Source organism: Sceloporus undulatus, chromosome 1 (genome assembly GCF_019175285.1).
Source record: "Sceloporus undulatus isolate JIND9_A2432 ecotype Alabama chromosome 1, SceUnd_v1.1, whole genome shotgun sequence".
Classification (NCBI taxonomy): Eukaryota; Metazoa; Chordata; class Lepidosauria; order Squamata; family Phrynosomatidae; genus Sceloporus; species Sceloporus undulatus.
Window position 1 is genome coordinate 157,121,772 of NC_056522.1, and position 17,882 is coordinate 157,139,653.

Sequence of the window (17,882 nt, forward strand, 5' to 3'; positions counted from 1 at the left end):
ACATACATCACACAACATGCACATAATACACACACCACACATGTAATATATACAACAGACCGAATGTACATCACACACACACAACACACACATAATACATATGACACACACATAACATCACCAGGCTGTCCTACTTTGGCCACATCATGAGAAGGAAGGACTCATTGGAAAAGACAGTAGTGCTAGGAAAGGTGGAGGGAAGCAGAAAGAGAGGAAGGCCACATGCTAGACATAATGCACACACCACACATAGTACACTCACCGTACAGAGTACACATCACACAACATCACATGTAACACCACACACATAATACACTCACTGCACATAATACATGTCGCCACACATAACACTCACCATGCATAATACACATCACACACACAACACATGTAATACAAAACACACACACACACACCATAACATTCACCACAAACCCCCACAGCACACACAGAGCTGGTGCCTTGACTGTTTCCGCAGCAGAGAAGGTTTGCTGCCTGATTCCGGGAGGTTCCTCCTCCTCTGCTCAGAAAGCTTCCTTTGCGCCCCTCTGTGGCTCCGCATTGCCTACTCCTGCCCTTCTCAGTCTGCTTGATGCAGGGGACCGGTAGTAGTTGTTACTGTTGTTGTTATTCCAGTGCACAGTGAATTAATACACTCTAGGTAGCTTTGATCCTTTCCTTCTTAAAAACCCTGTGCCTGGGACTGGCAGCTGGTTTCTCAAGGACCAGGCTGCTCCAAGGGTTTTATTATAATCTGCCCTGAGATCTCCAGATAAAGGGATATGACTGTTTTAATAAGTAAATAGGGACCTCTGCTCTGAGTAGCACTAATCCAGTGGTATGCAAAGGGGTTGTGCATCACCTTTGATATCTTTGCATACTGTTTTTCCAGACTAACAAGGTTATCTCTTTGAATTAATCCAATGGTGTCATTCAAAATAATTAACCATCATTTCCCTTCTATGGCTCTCCCTAGTGGCTTCAGAGGATGCAGTCCTTTCCCTCCCTCTTAATCTCTGGTCTCTCTCTTCCTCAACCACTCTTAAATCTCTTCCTCCACTTCACTTTGCTCCCTTTTTAGCCTCCCTAGCGTCTGTGGTCCAAATAATCCAGTTTGAGACTGCTTTAACTCCCCTGGCTCAGTGCTAGGGAATCCCAGGAACTGTAGTTTTGTGAGACATTTAGCCTTCTCTGTCGGAAAGCCACAATAAATCACAATTCCCAGGATTCTCTAGCACTGAGCAAGCAGTCTCAAACTGGATTATTTATGCAGTGTGTTTTGGACCTGTGTCTTTTAAACTATTTCACCAACAGGTTCTGGCAAACTGGTGCAAACTGTCCGAATGACACCGTTGCGCTAATCTCTTCCAATTGAATGGCTTTCTTGGGGATTGTTTCCACCTTAATAATTTGAGATCCTCTTCAGGGCATTGGATTCTGGTCGTTCAGTGGGCTTGCCCACAGCAAAACACTTTTGCTACATTTCTATTTTGTCTTTCAGTAAGAATCATAGAATCATAAAATCGCAGAGCTGGAAGAGACCTCAAGGGCCATCCAGCCCAACCCCATTCTGCCATGCAGGATCAACGCATCCCTGACATATGGCCATCCAGCCTCTGTTTAAAGCCCTCCAAGGAAGGAGACTCCACCACTCTCTGAGGGAGTATGTCCCACTGTAGAACAGCTGTTACTGTCAGGAAGTTCCTCCTAATGTTCATGGAATCATAAAATCATAGAGTTGGAGGAGACCACAAGGGCCATCCAGCCCAACCCCCTGCTATGCAGGAACTCTCATTCAAAGCATCCCTTACAGAAGGCCATCCAGCCTCTGTTTAAAAACCTCCAGAAAAGGAGAGTCCACCACACTCAGAGGAAATGAGTTCAAAGAGTTCAAACCTCAAACGGCTCTTACTGTCAGGAAGTTCCTCCTAATGTTGAGGTGGAATCTCTTTTCCTGGAGCTTGCATCTATTGTTCTGGTTGTATTCTCTGGAGCAGCAGAAAACAAGCTTGCTCCTTCCTCAATATGACATCACTTCAAAAATTTAAAGAGGGCTATCATATCACCTCTTAACCGTCTCTTTTCCAGGCTAAACATACCTAGCTCCCTAAGTCTCTCCTCGTAAGGCATGGTTTGTAGACCATTCACCATTTTGGTTACCCTCCTTTGGACGTGCTTCAGCTTCTCAACATCCCTTTTGAATAAGAAGTCCCCTCAACCTTTTACTCTCAAAGCATCCTTGCATGGCAGCTGAGCCTGAGAGATGGTAACTAGTCCCAAGGTTGCTGGAATTTGAATCTTCAATCTCTCAGGTCTGATTGGGTCCAATATGCCTTTAGTCTTGGATCTTAATGGATTCTGCAGCCAATAAACATCCCAACCTGCTCACTAGACCCTAACATAAATTATTTAGTTCATGTTACCTTCTTTCTATAAGCAAAAGGAGTTAATAAGACTATGTTAAAAAGCACTTTTCCCGCAGCACTTCTCTTGGTCTTTGTTGGTTGGAATAGCACTATTTTTCCCTCAGCACCTTGATGGGTCTTATACTGTAGCAACCTCCAGCTTTTCAGATTGCTATAAGGATAGGTAACTGAGTTGATTGTAGTGCTCCTACTTCATCAAAGCAGAGGTCTCTACCTTACAGACAAGGAAGTGTAAAAAGGCAAGGTATGAATCCTGATTTAGATCCTTGTCCTGGTTTGCCCCTCTACTGCAGAGCATGTGGAGAAGGTTGCCAAATCCTCAGAAGAGCTGAAGAGAAGCCAGCAAAAGAGAGGAGGTACTCTAGAGAAGGCTTTTAAATATATGTTTGCAATTGGTCATAGGTGGATGGGGCGGGGAAGAGATGTGTTAAAGGTCTTTCCACATTATGTAATGTTAGGATTAGAAGAGTCCTGTGCTGCTGTAGTCAACTGCTGTGGACAGCTGTTTATCTACGGAAGACTAATAAAGCTCATTAAGCTGGTGCTTGTAGTATGAGCCTTGCTTATTCTTTAAATTGTAAGGAGAAAAATACAAGCTGTATGGAAAAAATATAATTCTTCGTCAAATTTGTGTATTGGGATTATATTGATGGTGCTTTCTCTGTGCTGAATTCAAGTTATTTTATAAAAAAATACATTTTTAGTATTTTATGGCTGTATGCAGAATCTAGTCTTGCATCCATACTGATTCTTTTTGTTATTCTTACAAGCCAATTTTATTACCAGATGAAGAGGGTCCGGTCCTGTGCCAAACAGATCTGTACCTAATACCCAAAAGGGCGACCCATACAACTTCTGCTCCTCCTTTTTAACCTCATAAATTTTACGAACAGTACCTCAGAGATTTCTTTCTCATTTTCTGCTATTTTTAATCTCAGGAGTCTTAGCAGCTGTACCTTAGCTGTCCTTTTCCTGCTCCTCCTCCCTTACTGCAGAGAATAGTGACTCAGAAGGCCCTCTCCTTTTTCTGTGTAAACTGTACCTTGGTCGAAGGCAAGACTGCATTCTCTTACCCTGTTTTTCGACTTGTACGCATAACACATCATACAAGGAGCAGGTTTAGACTCAGAAGAAAGAGGAGTGAAGATAGGAGGAAGGAATATCAACAACCTACGATAGGCAGATGACACCATAATAGTATTGGAAAATATCAGAGACTTGGAAGAATGTTAAAGAAGAAAGTGGAAAGGCAGACTTAATATTGAACAAAAACAATGGCCATGGAGGATCTACATAAATTCAAACTAGATAATAAGTTCACCCTAATAGTCAAAGATTTCTGGTACCTTGGATCAAATATTGACCAGAATGGAGACTGTAGTCAAGAAATCTGAAAAAGATTAGCAATGGGAAGGGCAGCTATGAAAGAACTAGCCAAAATCTACACTTTCGGATTTGGGCATACAACTGAACACTAAAGTCGGAACTGTTCCAGCCATTATATTCCCCATCATCATGTATGGATGTAAGAGCTACAGAGTGAAGAAATCAGGCAGGAAGAAAATCAATTCATTTAGGATGTGCTGCAGAAGAAGGCAGAGCATACCATGGACAGCTAAAAAGACAAACAATTGGGTCTTAAAACAAATCAAGCTTGAACTCTCCCTGGAAGCCAAAGGCCTGTTACAGACAGCCAAAATAAATGCTTCGAGTCACAGTGGAGGTATGGTGTTTCAATGATGCGTGCGTCCTAAGAGTCCAGAAGCCACCCCAAAGCCACGCTAGGGCTGGAGCATGGCTTTGGCGCGACTTCTGGACTCTTAGGACGCATGCATCATTGAAACACATACCTCCACTGTGACTCGAAGCAATTTTTTTGGCCTGTCTGTAACAGGCCAAATGCAAATTGAGGCTGCCTACTTTGGCTACATCATGAGGAGGAATGAGTCATTAGAAAAGACAATAATGCTGAGGGAAGGTAGAGGGCAGTAGAAAGAGAGGAAGACTGCATACCAGATGGATATACTCAATCAAGAAGAGCATGGCCTGAATCGACAGGACTTAGGTGGAGCAGTTGAGGTTAGGGAAGCTTGGAGATGTCTCTTCTATGGGGTTGTCATGAGTTGAGATCGACTCAAGGGCCGTTAACAATAACAACTGTACCTAGCGATCCAACACAGGTTTGGGAAGCTTCCTATATTACCGCCACCCCACCCCCTTTAAGGCATCTGCCATGGTGCTCTGGTAGTAAGAAAGGTTAAGAATATGTATGAAAACTAAGTGGCAGATTAGGTATGGAGATTAAATTTGCATTTTGATAATTTGTTGATAGGAAGGAGGTAATGTGGTAAAAGTGAGAATGAGAGAGGATGGTACCCCCTTCTTTTGTTCCTAGTGATCTTGCCCCCACCCCCTTTTCAGATTTCAACTTGATACCTAGCACTGTAGTTTGGATGACTAAACTGCAATTTTAGGTAACAGAAAACAGCCTGGCAAAATTTGAAGCTTCAGAATCCTTTTTTAAGGAAAGAAATACCACGTGCACTGGAAGCCAGTTCAAAATTGTGTTGATAACCCAAGATACATACAGTTCATGTAATAACTACTCTGAGGGGATTATATTAGTGTTTCCAAGCTATTATACCAGTTCCTATTAAATGTTTAGGAATTTGAAATAGCTGTCTCGCACTTTGTTGTGAGATTTTAGTAGGGTCAGATAAATCTGAACAACACAGCCCAATATGATGTAAACCTTAAGATTTGTGACTAAATTCTATTAGAAGAAACAGCAAAGCTTAATTTCAATTTCAGTACCATTTTTGCAACAGTGGAGTAGCCTGAACTGATGTAGCCTATGATGCTGCCCTTCTGTATCATGCTTCAGAATACCCTCTGACTTTTCCATGGAAAAATATACTTTGTTATCCTTTCTGCATGTCAGTTGAGAACGAAATAGAAGGCCTGGTTGTCTCAAGGTTGGCGTCACAAACTGTGCAGAGCTTGTGTACTCCTTAATTTGCCAATCTGAGTCACTGTTAATGGAAATTATGTAATACTGTAGCTAGACTCCTGTTTCATTTTCAACATAGTTCTGAAGCCAGGCTTGTATTGAAAATATGATAAACAGAAACTGTATTTCATTTGGTTGATTCTCCTCCCGTTATCACATACAGCCAGGCTCAGTTTCCTTGTTTTTGCATCTCAGTATAGTTCTACAGTAGTGCAGCCATAACCAGAAATAAACATGTACATCCATTCCTGTTTTATGGGTTATGAGGAAAAGAGCCCTTTTTAAATTTCTGAGAGCTATGTGGGTTGGAGAACTGGGTGGTGGCTCTAGATAGGGTCTCTCTTGAGCTTTCACAAACGCCAAAATGTTGGGTACTCATTTGACTTCCTTGTCAAGAGTAATACATCATTTACATAATTCCACTAATAGGTGCCCCTTTTGCTTTAAAGCTGGGCTTGCAGTAGAAATATAAGCAAAACCTAAATTTTAATCAGTTTGATTTCCCCTCCTTTTATTACATATGAACAAGCTCAGTTCCTCAGTGTTTAAGCATTATGTAATATTTTGATGAAAACTAGTAACTGCAATAGCACAGAGCATCAGTATGAAAGGTATTTCTCCCCTTTCTGCATTTTTGCTTTTCTGTCATTTATGTTTCAGAGAGCTATGTGAGTTGATGTATAAATGATGATTATAGATAGGGTCTTTTCTTTGGAAGCATCCTGACTGTAACATCCATTTTAAAATAAAATAAAGTTTTTGCTTGGACTTAATTATGTTTTTTCATCTACCTGGCTCTTTGAGTATTTCTTTTCTAAAAATAAAAATAGGAAACGTAATCATGATCATTATTATTAGTGGATGACATACTGTCAATATAAAACATCTACATTATTAACGAGGAATGCTGCTAGTACAAAGCATAACAAAAGAGCTGCATGTGACATTGTCTGTACAGGTCCACAGCTGTTTTTTGCTATCAGTTAATCAGATAATCCTTCTTAAAAACTGTCCAAAGAGATTCTTCCCCCCCCCCCCCCCATTTTTGTTAACTTTCTTTACTCCTCCATTAGTGCAACTGCTGCTATGCTCTTTGACTTTTCCAGTCCTTTACCAATACCTGGTAGCTGTGGAACTTGTAGTTTAGTTCTGAAATGTCCATTGAGCAGAAATTATTGACAGTGTTAGATCCTCATGATCAACTTTTAAAGGTTTTCTGGTGAAGTTTTTGTGACAAGAAGAAAACATATGTTCATATCTTCTTTGCATCAAGAAAGCAGGAATCCTGGTTGGTCCAAGAGCCTTTGACACAGCTGTTGAACTCACAGTTGGGGGAAATATAACAGGTATACTTATTAGGGACAATGCTAGCCTGTCTGATCTTGTAGTCAACTGCGTGAAATTCAAGAATGCCATGTTGAAAAATGTATCTAGAAATATATAATTAAAGAAAATAAATCCACATGCTATTAAGATACAGAATTTTTACAGTTCTCCTGAAACATAAAGCATTTTTTCTCTCTTCCTTTGCAGGAAACAGAAAGCCATTCAGCATCATTGGTCAGTATGGCACCTTGTCAGGTTACCTTTAAAATAAGAGGAGTGTCACCACCAGGTATAAACCACTTTTGTTCTATTGCAGTTTTACTGTAAAAGCAAGAGCAAATCTTCCATCAGTTTTCCTTAACCTAGGGCCTTGTAGATTCGTGTGTGTACAAGTGCCATATGCAGTGGCATTACTAGGGGTGTGGACAGCTCTGAGTGACACCCCAGAAGAGGGGTGACACCTGCTCTGCCACCTCCACACCTCCTTACCACAGCCCCATTCTCCTCATGAAAACAGGGCTGTGGGCAATGAGGAAGGCCGAGCAACCCCCATCCACACCTCCTTGCGGCAGCCTCTTTCTCCTCATTTTCCATCTCCCGAACCCCCGTCCCACTCAGGAAGCTCCATCCCCCGGAACCACCCCCCTGCACTGGGTTACACTAGGTACGGGGACACCTCTGGCCATATGGTCACTGGCATGCTGGGTTGAATTATGGAAATTGTAGTGCAATATGTATAGAGAGCATTGTGTTGGGAAAAACCAGTTTTACCTGAGGAGGGAATACTTATGGGTGAGATATGTGAGTAAGCTGGACTTCTATTTGGCCAACCTAATGCCTTCTAGATATAATATCTTCCAAGGTTGTAATGTGTACATCACTGCACTGGTGGCTCTGGGAGGGAGTAAATGTGTGAGAATTTATTTTTGAGTAAATGTGTGAGAATTTATTTTTAATGAGCAAAATGTGTTTTCAGGAGTTATTTTATATTGTTCCCAAGTATTCCTTTACCAGATATTTTTGTGGTTGTGTCGTTAAATCAATCCTTATTCCCAGTTTTTTTTGGGGGGGGGGAATAAGGTAATTGATAATGGTGGTGGTGGTAATTATATCCTTACTGCCTCTGTGTCTTCACTCAGCTTCTTATAGTTGTCTGTGAAATTCAATGTGTTCTCAATCCCTTTATCCTAACAGCCCTCTCCAGGCTATCAGTCTTTCTTCACCTAAGCTGAACCCCTGTTTCCTTCCTAGAAAATGTGCTGTGTTGTCTGTACTGTATTCTGACACTCTACCATCTGTTGTAACATTATTTCACACTATGATATAATATGACATATAGCCTGTGACTAATCCTGACAGGCCTGGTTTAGCCTAATATATATATATAGGCTTGCATGAAATTCTGATTGACCTGAATAAATGTTGGAACCAGTCTGTCTCTCTTGCTACTAGAGAGATGCTGTGTTTCATAGATTAGGTTGCCTTATGCTAAATTTATTGACCTCCTTTAGAAATAATCAAAGGAAACACAAAATTAAAAATTGTACCAAACCCTCCCTCCCAGAGCCACCAGTGCAGTGATGTACTTTAGAAAAAAGGAGGATGAACTAAGCAACGGGCTGGATTCAGGTGAACCCTCCTCAAGAGCCATGTCTAACCTCCAGAATTTGTTTGGGTTTGGGTTTGGCTTATAGAAGACTTTGGGTCTTATTGTGTATGTCTGTGAGTAGACTGAACACACATGCATTCCAACCTTCAGTTACCACTGTTTTCTCAAACTACTTTTATTTCTCTTCCTTTAAATACTCTTCTTTTTCCAGTACACTTTCTATTTGATACTTTTCAGTCCACTTCTTAACTATGTGTCTCCACTGTCACTTGGTTTCTACTTCTCATTTCTACCCCACCACCTTACAATATGGATTTTTTTCCATTCCTAGAATCCTAGTACTTTTTTCTGCCAGCCAAACTGATCTTTAATTGCTCTCATAGCAGCTGTTCTGTTTGCGCCTTATCTATTTACCTCACCCGATAACATGTTCAGAAATGTTATGTAATGTACCAAACTCAGACAGCAGCAAGCAAGTAGTTTCTGTCTCAGATGTCAGGCAACAGGCTGTTTTAAACTAGTACATATGACCTGTATAAATAATTAAAAAACTGTAAATGTATGAGTACAGATGCATAGTTCTAAGGCACACTAAGATCTTGTGCGTAGCTTTGGGATATCAATACATCTCCCCCCCCCCCCCCCCCCCCCCGTGGATCTACATAGTTCTTTATGTACATCAAGTAACATTGAGAAGATTTTACTATAGTGGGCAAAACAAACGCTTCAGTTGAAGTACAGAATACAAACTAATTTGGGATGTTTCTTCTGGCAGAAGTTTACTTGTACAAGATTTGTTCCCAAAGAATTTTACTTTATTGTTGTTGCGCTCGACATTCACATTGCAAGTTAAAAACTGAAAACCACCTCTTCGGTCTGTCTTTCGTGGACTTCAGTAGCATATACATTCTCACTTACACATCCATAGTACTGCTGATTTATGTAGTGTTATGGGCATTTTTAATAGAAAAAAGTTAAAAAATTGTGTAATTTTGTGTCTGCTCATGTTCTTTACAGAACTGTTGGATAATACTCAAAGGTTTATTGATTGCTTGATTCTAACACACTGCTGTTCTTAGGAGAAGTTTTTGCCATATGTGGAAGCTGTGGTGCTCTGGGAAACTGGGATCCCCAAAGTGCAGTAATTCTTCAGCCAGAGGATGAGGCTGGTGATGTGTAAGTTTACTTCTGTAATACACACAGAAACTTGTAACTGACAATAGTCACTATACAGTTCATGTTCCGCAACTTGGTCATTGACTTAGCATCTGGATACTTCATTTTAGAAAGCTTATGTATACTGACACTTGTGTTTAGCTGTTGCATGCTATATTGATATGCATTCGCTTCCTACTTAAGCATTTGCATTGTCCTGTTTTGGACTAATGTGCTTCTCATAAAATACTATAGGAAAAAATGTGTCTGCCCATGATATACAGCTGTGTGGGCTGCAAACTATACCCAATTTTTTATTATTATTTGATTCCCTTGTACTTTTCAGTGTGTCCTGTTGGTTTGTTTGCTTAGACTGTTAAAAAAAACAACAGGCACACTCTGATCCAGAGCACAGAGGCTTTGATTTGTAAACAGTCACAGCATGTATAAGAGATTGGTAGGGTTGGGGAATGGGGCTGAAATAGAAATTTACATCTCCCAATAACTAACTTTGCATCTTAAGCTTTCACATTCACAGGGTATTTTTAGAATACAACAGTAAACTCTATACCACTGCTGCAGACCTCTGTCTTCCTATGGTCCCCCTTTCCTTGGTAATACGTTTACTGTGGTGCATAGAGGGAAATCAGCAGATAGTCACTTGTACTACTGCTACCTTAGACCTTCTGCTTGAACTAGTAACTGCTCACAATATACAGTGCCTTTGGATAAGCATTAGTGTTTACATCTTTGAACCACTGAATATCAGGAGGGCAAGGAGTATGCTTCAGAAAGCTCTTCAGTGAGCTCTGTCCATGCAGCATGATTATTGAAGGAAATGAAATAGTATGACAATAATCTCATTTTCTTTCTTAATTTCCCCCTATAGTCTGCTATGGAAAGCAACAGTTAACCTCAGCAGAGGAGCTGATATTGAATATCGATATTTTCAAGGCAGCTTTTTAGAGCCCCAGGTATGTATAACTAAATAAGCACCAGTTTAATGCGTTGATTAACTCTAGGATGAGATCCTAGTAGTATGACATTTGGCAGTAGGTTAAACTATAAAAATTTGTTTGAGTCATCACTACTAACTTCTGATAGCAAACTGTTTTGCCTTCAGTTAAAAACATCCTGCACAGAAAGCACTTGTGTAAGCATGAGTATCTGCATTTAGTTTATTGCATGCATTGGATAGCTACAGCTGGCTTCCCAGCCATGTACATGCAGATCAAAATACACACTTGCACAACTGATTAATGCAGCAATTTACACACATCATGTTTTTCCTATCCAACTGAGTTTTGTCTAGGAAAAGTACAACCTATATAAAAAAACACACCTTGTACAGTGTATTTGGTTATTTTTTTTTTGTTACCATGATAGCCTTTTGGCTGAAGAGCGGGGTATAAATACTATTAATAATAATAATAATAATAATAATCGTAAATAGAAACATTTTAAACATAGCACAGAACCTTAATGTGTTAGCAGTAAGTAAGCAGGTATTCTCTTAATTGTTTCTGAAGACCTACTGAAAGTAGTGGATGGGCTTTGGGAGCTAAATTCCATAAACAAGAATTCATGTCAAAGTTAATTTTGATACTTTTCTCACTGCACTCTTCTAATTGAGTTAAATGTTTGAAGGTGGAAGAGAATAGAACTTCAACTTAGTATTCAAAAGCGTATAACAGAGCTGCTTTAGTAAGACAAGTTCCCTTATAGTTACATGCAAACTTTACAGTATGAATTGGTGAGTGTGTTTCCTTTGAGTAGGTGCTCTGTATCGTGCACGCTATAAGTATCGTGTGATGCAGAGGCTTCTATGGTAAGTATGAATTTTATGGAATAGCAGAATATAGACCTATGTAAGGAACCCATGTTGGTCATCATCGACCTATTGTAGAAGTTAAAATTTGTCAGAGGGTTGGGCAGGTAGCAATACAATATTACAATGTGTAGATACAGTTCAACGCAATCGAAAGCAGGAATGGCATATAAGATTGAAAAGTAGAGTATGGTGGTCAAGTAAATGTAAAACATGATCTTTTGAGGCTGAATTAATAAGGATAAATATTTATTAAATTGCTCTTTTTATTGAATATTTCTATTTCTAGCTATATCACTTAGCTTTGCTTGCTTTAAATGAATTAAATATTTTGTAGTCCTTTCCCTTATTTATTATTATTATTATTAACCTTTATTTATGAAGCGCTGTAAATTTACACAGCGCTGTACATACAATCTTTTAGAAGACAGCTTCCTGCATTTATTATTGAACTGAGACCAAAGAAGATTGGGGTTCTTAATTATACGAAAGTTTAACAAGCTTTCACAAATGTAAAATCTTAACTGAGAAGCCAAGCAAACTGACTAATTTTATGTTCAGTGGGAGTGATTTAGACCGACTTTAACATAAATCCGCACTTAATACCTTAATGCTTAGTATAGATTAATGCCATCACTTTTTGAGTGAGGAGGAGACCTTTCATCAGGACAGTGTTAAATCTCTTTATTTTTCCATGACTGATATTGTACGCTGGATTCTGGTATTATAGTCACATTTTCAGCTGTAGATCAGGCTGGGTTTAGAATGCTGATGTAATATAGTTTTTTTCTTCCTTAGTCTGTGCTTAGAAATGTCTTTAAAAGGAATGTGTAAACATAAGATCAGTTTGAGCATTTCCACAATAGAACAAGTAACACATTTCTGGATCTTTTGGGCTCCTGTTTGGGCTGGGTTCAATGCAAATCGGGGCTGCGGCATGTGTTTGCCGTGGCCCTAATCTATCTTCAGCGGGGGCGGCTTCAAGCTGCCTCTTCTTGCTGGTCTGTTCCGGCTTTAAGTAAGTTTCTTGCATCTAAAGTAACTTTAGAGACGAAAGGCAGTGGTCACCACCACATAATCTATTTTACAGATAAAACATCACTTTAAAATGGTGAACTGAATAAAAAGAACAATAGAATTTCTTTTGAACCTCCTTTTCTTTATTATGATAAGCAGTCTGCATAACATTTACTTTTAGTAAAATGAAGCAGGTATTTAATTTTATTCCCAAAACCATACCTCTGTTATACAGCATCTGAGATCCCTATACGTGGTGTTTTTGAGAGGGTCCTTTCTAAAGAAAAATTATCTGACCATACTAGTCTTTTAATTTAAAACTTGACATTCTGCTCCTGATCATCTGTTTCTGGAAATGACTTGCTTGAAGTTACTCATTTGAACAATTGGAAATAAATACGTCTCTGCTGCCAATCATGTGTTTGTTAAAAAATTTCAGTATTTCCAGTCAGAAAGTACTTGAGCCTTATTTTCAACAAATTTACATTTCAGATATGAATGCCATTACTTCTGCTTTTGTCACTAAATAGCTTATTGTTTACTTAAGGGAAATATTGCATTCTCATTTAAAGTGCATTTCAAGATTTATTTGGCATATGCTGTGTGACTATGGATGTTGTGAAAGCACTTAATTTATTAAATATAATATTTAATATTTTATTAAATATAATAGTATAATGCTTTGTGGTTTGGACATACAAAGCAAAATGTACATCCTGAACTTGTAATACATCAGCTTTTATATTCTTTGAGTGACTCATTCATTCCAAATATTTGAAAAAGTTGTAATGATTCAAAGACCTCTGATGTGCTTTTAATTTTAAAACATTTGATTCTAAAGGAATGTTTAACTGAATAAGTGGAAAGGGAACTGGTGTCAACAGTTGTAGATGTACAACATGCTTGCTTAAAGAAAGACCACAATTAATAGTGAGTGTTACTTTTTAGTAAGTGTCAAAAGGATTACAGTCAAAATAAGAGATTTCAAGGTGGAATGACAGCCATTTCCTGAACTTCCTTAAGCTAGAGCAACATATCTGATAGTCCTGATGGAGAATCTGTACTCAGAACAAGGGGGTACTGTTAGAATAGAACATGGAAAAACAGAATGTTTCCCAATTGGCAAAGGGGTCAGACAAAGCTGCATCTTATCGCCCTGCCTGTTGAACTTATATGCAGAACATATAAGCAGGCTTGGACACAGAAGAAGGAGGAGTGAATATAGGAGGAAGGAATATCAACCATCTAAGATAAGCAGATGACATCATCATACTAGCGGAAAACCTTCCAGACCTGGAACAATTGCCAAGAAAGATCAAGAAAGAAAGTGCAAAGGCAGGCTTACTGTTGAATATAAAGAAAACAAAAATAATGACAATGGAGAATCTTGACAAATTAAACCTAGACAATGAAGAGATGGAAGTGGTAAAAGAATTCTCATACCTGGGGTTAAATATTGATAGAAATGGGGACTGCAGCCAGGACATCAAAAGAATATTAAGAATGGGGAAAGGGGCTATGAAAGAACTAGAAAAGATTCTAAAATGCAAAGATACAACAGCACAAAAGTTAAAATCATCCAAGCCATTGTATTCCCTGTTACCATGGATGCAAGAGCTGAATAATGAAGACAGCGGATAGGAAGAAAATCAATGCATTTGAGATGTGGTGCTGGAGAAGAATGCTGAGAATACTGCGGGTGGCCAAAAAGACAAACAAATGGGTCCTAGAGCAGATCAAGCCAGAAATCTCCCTGGAAGCCAGGATGACAAAACTAAGAATGTCGTACTTCAGGCACATCATGAGAAGGGAGGACTCACTGGAAAAAACAATAATGCTAGGAAAGGTGGAGGGAAGTAGAAAGAGAGAAAGGGCACATGCTAGATGATGGATTCCATTAAGGAGATTGTTGATATGAGTTTACAGGACCTAAGCAGAGCAGTGGAGGACAGGAAATCTTGGAGATGTCTCATCCACAGGATCACCATGGGTCTAGATCAACTTGAGGGCAGTTTACAACAACAACAAATAGGGCTCCTACTATGATGTACAAAAAAGGAGATACAAAAGACTGGACCATAGTCTGAGGTAGCCTGGGCCAGGGCTGGGGGTTGGGTCTCAGGGCCCAGAGGCTTTGTCACGGGTATTGGGCCTCGGGATGGGCTCCAGTCCTAGCCCCGACTGACTGGGAGCCGGAGTCTGCCCTCCAAGAGGAAGGCAGGAAGCAGGTAAGGAAGGAGGGTGGAGGGAGAGGGGAAGACAGGAGGAGGGGAGCGGGGGACTTTTGTCCTATTGTACTTAACGGTGGCATGGCCACAAGGCCGCGCTGCTATTAAAGACAATGGGATTTGAGCATCTGCGGATTTTGGTATTCGTGGGGGGGGGGTCCAGAACAGATTCCCCCATGGATACCAAGGTCCCACTGTATGCAGAAAATATAATACATGGACTAGGTCTAGACCTAGAAGGAGGAGGAGTGAAGATAGGAGGAAGTAACATAAACAGTCTAAGCTATGTGGATAACACCATACTACTAGCCAAAAACAGACTTGGAACAATTGCTAGGGAAAGTTAAAGAAGAAAGTGTAAAGACAGGCTTACTGCTGAACATAAAAGAAAAGGAAAATAATGACCACAGAGGAACTACATATATTGAACCTAGGCAATGAAGAAATCAAAATAGTGAAAGAGATCCTATACCTAGGATCAAACATTGATCAGAATGGAGACTGCAGCAAAGAAATAAGAAGAAGACTAGGGATGGGAAGGGCATCTATGAAATAACTAGACAAAATCCTAAAGTGTAAAGATATAAAATTGAGCACTAAAGTTAAAATTGTCCAAGCCATTGTATTCCCCATCACCATGTATGGATACAACAGCTGGATGGTGAAGAAAGAGGATAAGAAGAAAATTTACTCATTTGGGATGTGGTGTTGGAGAAGAGTGCTGAGGATACAGTGGATAGACAAAAAGACAAACAAATGGGTCATTGAAATCTGAAATCTCCCTTGAACCCAAGATGACTAAATAAAGGCTGTTGTACTTTGGCCACATCATGATTCATTGGAATGATTCATTGGAAAAGACAATAATGCTAGGAAAGGTAGAGAGCAGCAAAAGGAGAGGAAGACTGCATACCAAATGGATAGACTCAATGAGGAGGGTCACAGTCCTGAGTTGATTAATCATTTGGAGCCACGGAGAAGAAAATCTGGCTGTGATCCTGAACCATCTGAACAGCATCCACCCCAACATCCAATTCACGATGGAAAAAGAAAAGGAAGGAACACTGCCATTCTTGGATGTCCCAGTCATCCGCAAACCGAACCAATGTTTGGGTCACACAGTATACAGAAAACCCACACATACAGACAGATACCTGCACAGGAACTCCAACCATCACCCAGGACAAAAAAGAAGCACAATCAAAACACTGGTAGACCGAGGAAAACACATCTGTGAACCCCACTTCTTGGAAGATGAATTGAAGCACCTGGACCGGGCTTTACAGGCCAATAGTTATTCCAGCTCAGACATCAGAAGGGCTGCCAGGCCCAGGAAAACCCAGAGGAGTGAAGACAAGCAGTCACCCAAAGGGAAGGTATTTTTACCATACAGACAGAATAGGCAAAGTGGTGAGGAAGCACAACCTTCAAATGGTTTACAAACCGATGAAGAAAATCCAACAAATGCTTTGCTCAGCCAAGGACCAGAGAGACCCTCTCACAGCTGCAGGAGTTTATCGCATACCATGCAGCTGTGGACAAGTCTACATAGGGACCACCAAATGCAGTGTGCAAACAAGAATCGAGGAACATGAGAGACACTGCAGACTGGGCCAGCCAGAAAAGTCAGCAGTAGCAGAACATGCCACACCATCTTAGGCATAAAATACTGTTTGAAAACACTGAAATTCTAGACCATGCCAACCACTACCATGTCAGGATGCACAGGGAAGCCATTGAAATCCACAAACACCTGGACAATTTCAACAGGAAAGAGGAAACCCTTAAAGTAAACAAGGTTTGGCTACCAGTCCTGAAAGATAGCAAGATAAAGACTCAATAAATGCAAATAAGAAACCTCCCAGGGTCAGGGGTTTCCCAGCAGACAATGAGCACTAATCAAGCAGACACTAATCCTCCTTTGCATACCCTCCCACCCTGAAGCCTGCCATTAGCAACAGAACAAGACACATGCAAATCACTCCTGCCTTTCCAGGTCACACAGTATATATATATATACCCAACTCTTTTCCAGGCAAGCATTCTTTGAAGATGCCAGCCATAGATGCTGGCGAAACGTCAGGAAGAAACTCTTATAGAACATGGCCACATAGCGCGAAAAACCCACAAAAACTATGGATACCGGCCATGAAAGCCTTCGACTTCACACTGCCTTAGATACCTCATATAATCTCTTAAGCTTTTTTGTTTAATATTGAAATTGTATCTATGAGTGGGTGCAGGAAATTACAGATGGATATTTGTCATTTAACTTTGTGTAGCTATCAAAACAGAAAGCAAGGAAGATCAGACTGAAAAATAACACTTGCATCATTTTTCCCCCTTCTGAGTCCCACAAATTCACTCTCTTTCCCCAGCAATTACATATGCAACTATTTCTAAGTTGTATTTATCAGTTGTATTCTCCCTCAACTTTTCTTTCTTTCTTTTCTCATGTCCTTAACAGAGGAATGGATATTGTGAACCCCATGGGTTACATGTCCTTCTGCCCCCATTATTATTGTTTTTGCAACTCCCAAGCTTTTCCCAGACTCCTCATTGTATTTTTAGGATGTATAAATAAATAAATAAATAAATAAATAATAAAAGTTTTATTTATATTTTCCCACCTCTCCCAGGTTGATCGAGGCGGAATTACAATCTAGTATAAAATACAAATACAAGCATATCAATAAAAATACATTAAAATTAACAATTAAAAACGATATCAAAAGCAGCTGTGGAATAAAGATATTGCAGTCCTATTCAAGGAGGTGGATCTATATGTCTTACACAAAATCGGGTGGGTATGCTCACCGGAAGTGATCAATTACCACTCCTGGAGGGCTGCAGAAGTAGCAGATGGTCTTAAAAACGAAGTTAAAATGCCAATTCTGATGATCGGAAGATCAAAAGGTTGGCAGTTTGAGGCCCGAGTGCTGCATGATGGCATGAGCTTCCGTCACTAGTCCCAGCTTCTGCCAAGCTAGCAGTTCGAAAGCATGCAAATGCAAGTAAATAAATAGGTACCACTTAAGTGGAAAGGTAACAGCGTTTGGTGCAGTCATACTAGCCACATGACCACCAGAGCAGTCCTTGGACAATGCTGGCTCTTCGGCCTAGAAACGGAGATGAGCACCAGCCCGTACAGTCAGTTACGACTAGACATTCATGTCAAGGGACTTCTTTTACCATTACCTTACCAACCCCTGAAAAGTTGCTGAAGATTCTGGAATTTGCAAGTGAAAGTGATAGCCAGTTGCAATTTTTCAGTGAAAAATGTCAC

The 17,882-nt window shown here is 40.0% G+C and overlaps 1 protein-coding gene across 4 annotated transcripts in view; it reads left to right on the top strand.

Moving 5' to 3' along the window:
• GPCPD1 (glycerophosphocholine phosphodiesterase 1) overlaps positions 1-17,882 on the top strand; it is a 46,846-nt gene that overhangs the window by 789 nt on the left and 28,175 nt on the right. For 2 of the 4 annotated variants that reach the window (XM_042448513.1, XM_042448491.1), the window contains exons 2-4: positions 6,967-7,048; positions 9,448-9,544; positions 10,413-10,497. In XM_042448513.1, coding sequence (XP_042304447.1) covers positions 7,000-7,048; positions 9,448-9,544; positions 10,413-10,497 — 231 coding nt within the window. In that variant the 5' untranslated portion in view covers positions 6,967-6,999. Of the gene's footprint in view, positions 1-2,716; positions 2,780-6,706; positions 6,780-6,966; positions 7,049-9,447; positions 9,545-10,412; positions 10,498-17,882 lie in introns of all 4 variants that reach the window. The other 2 variants (XM_042448505.1, XM_042448498.1) reach the window with 2 other exon arrangements.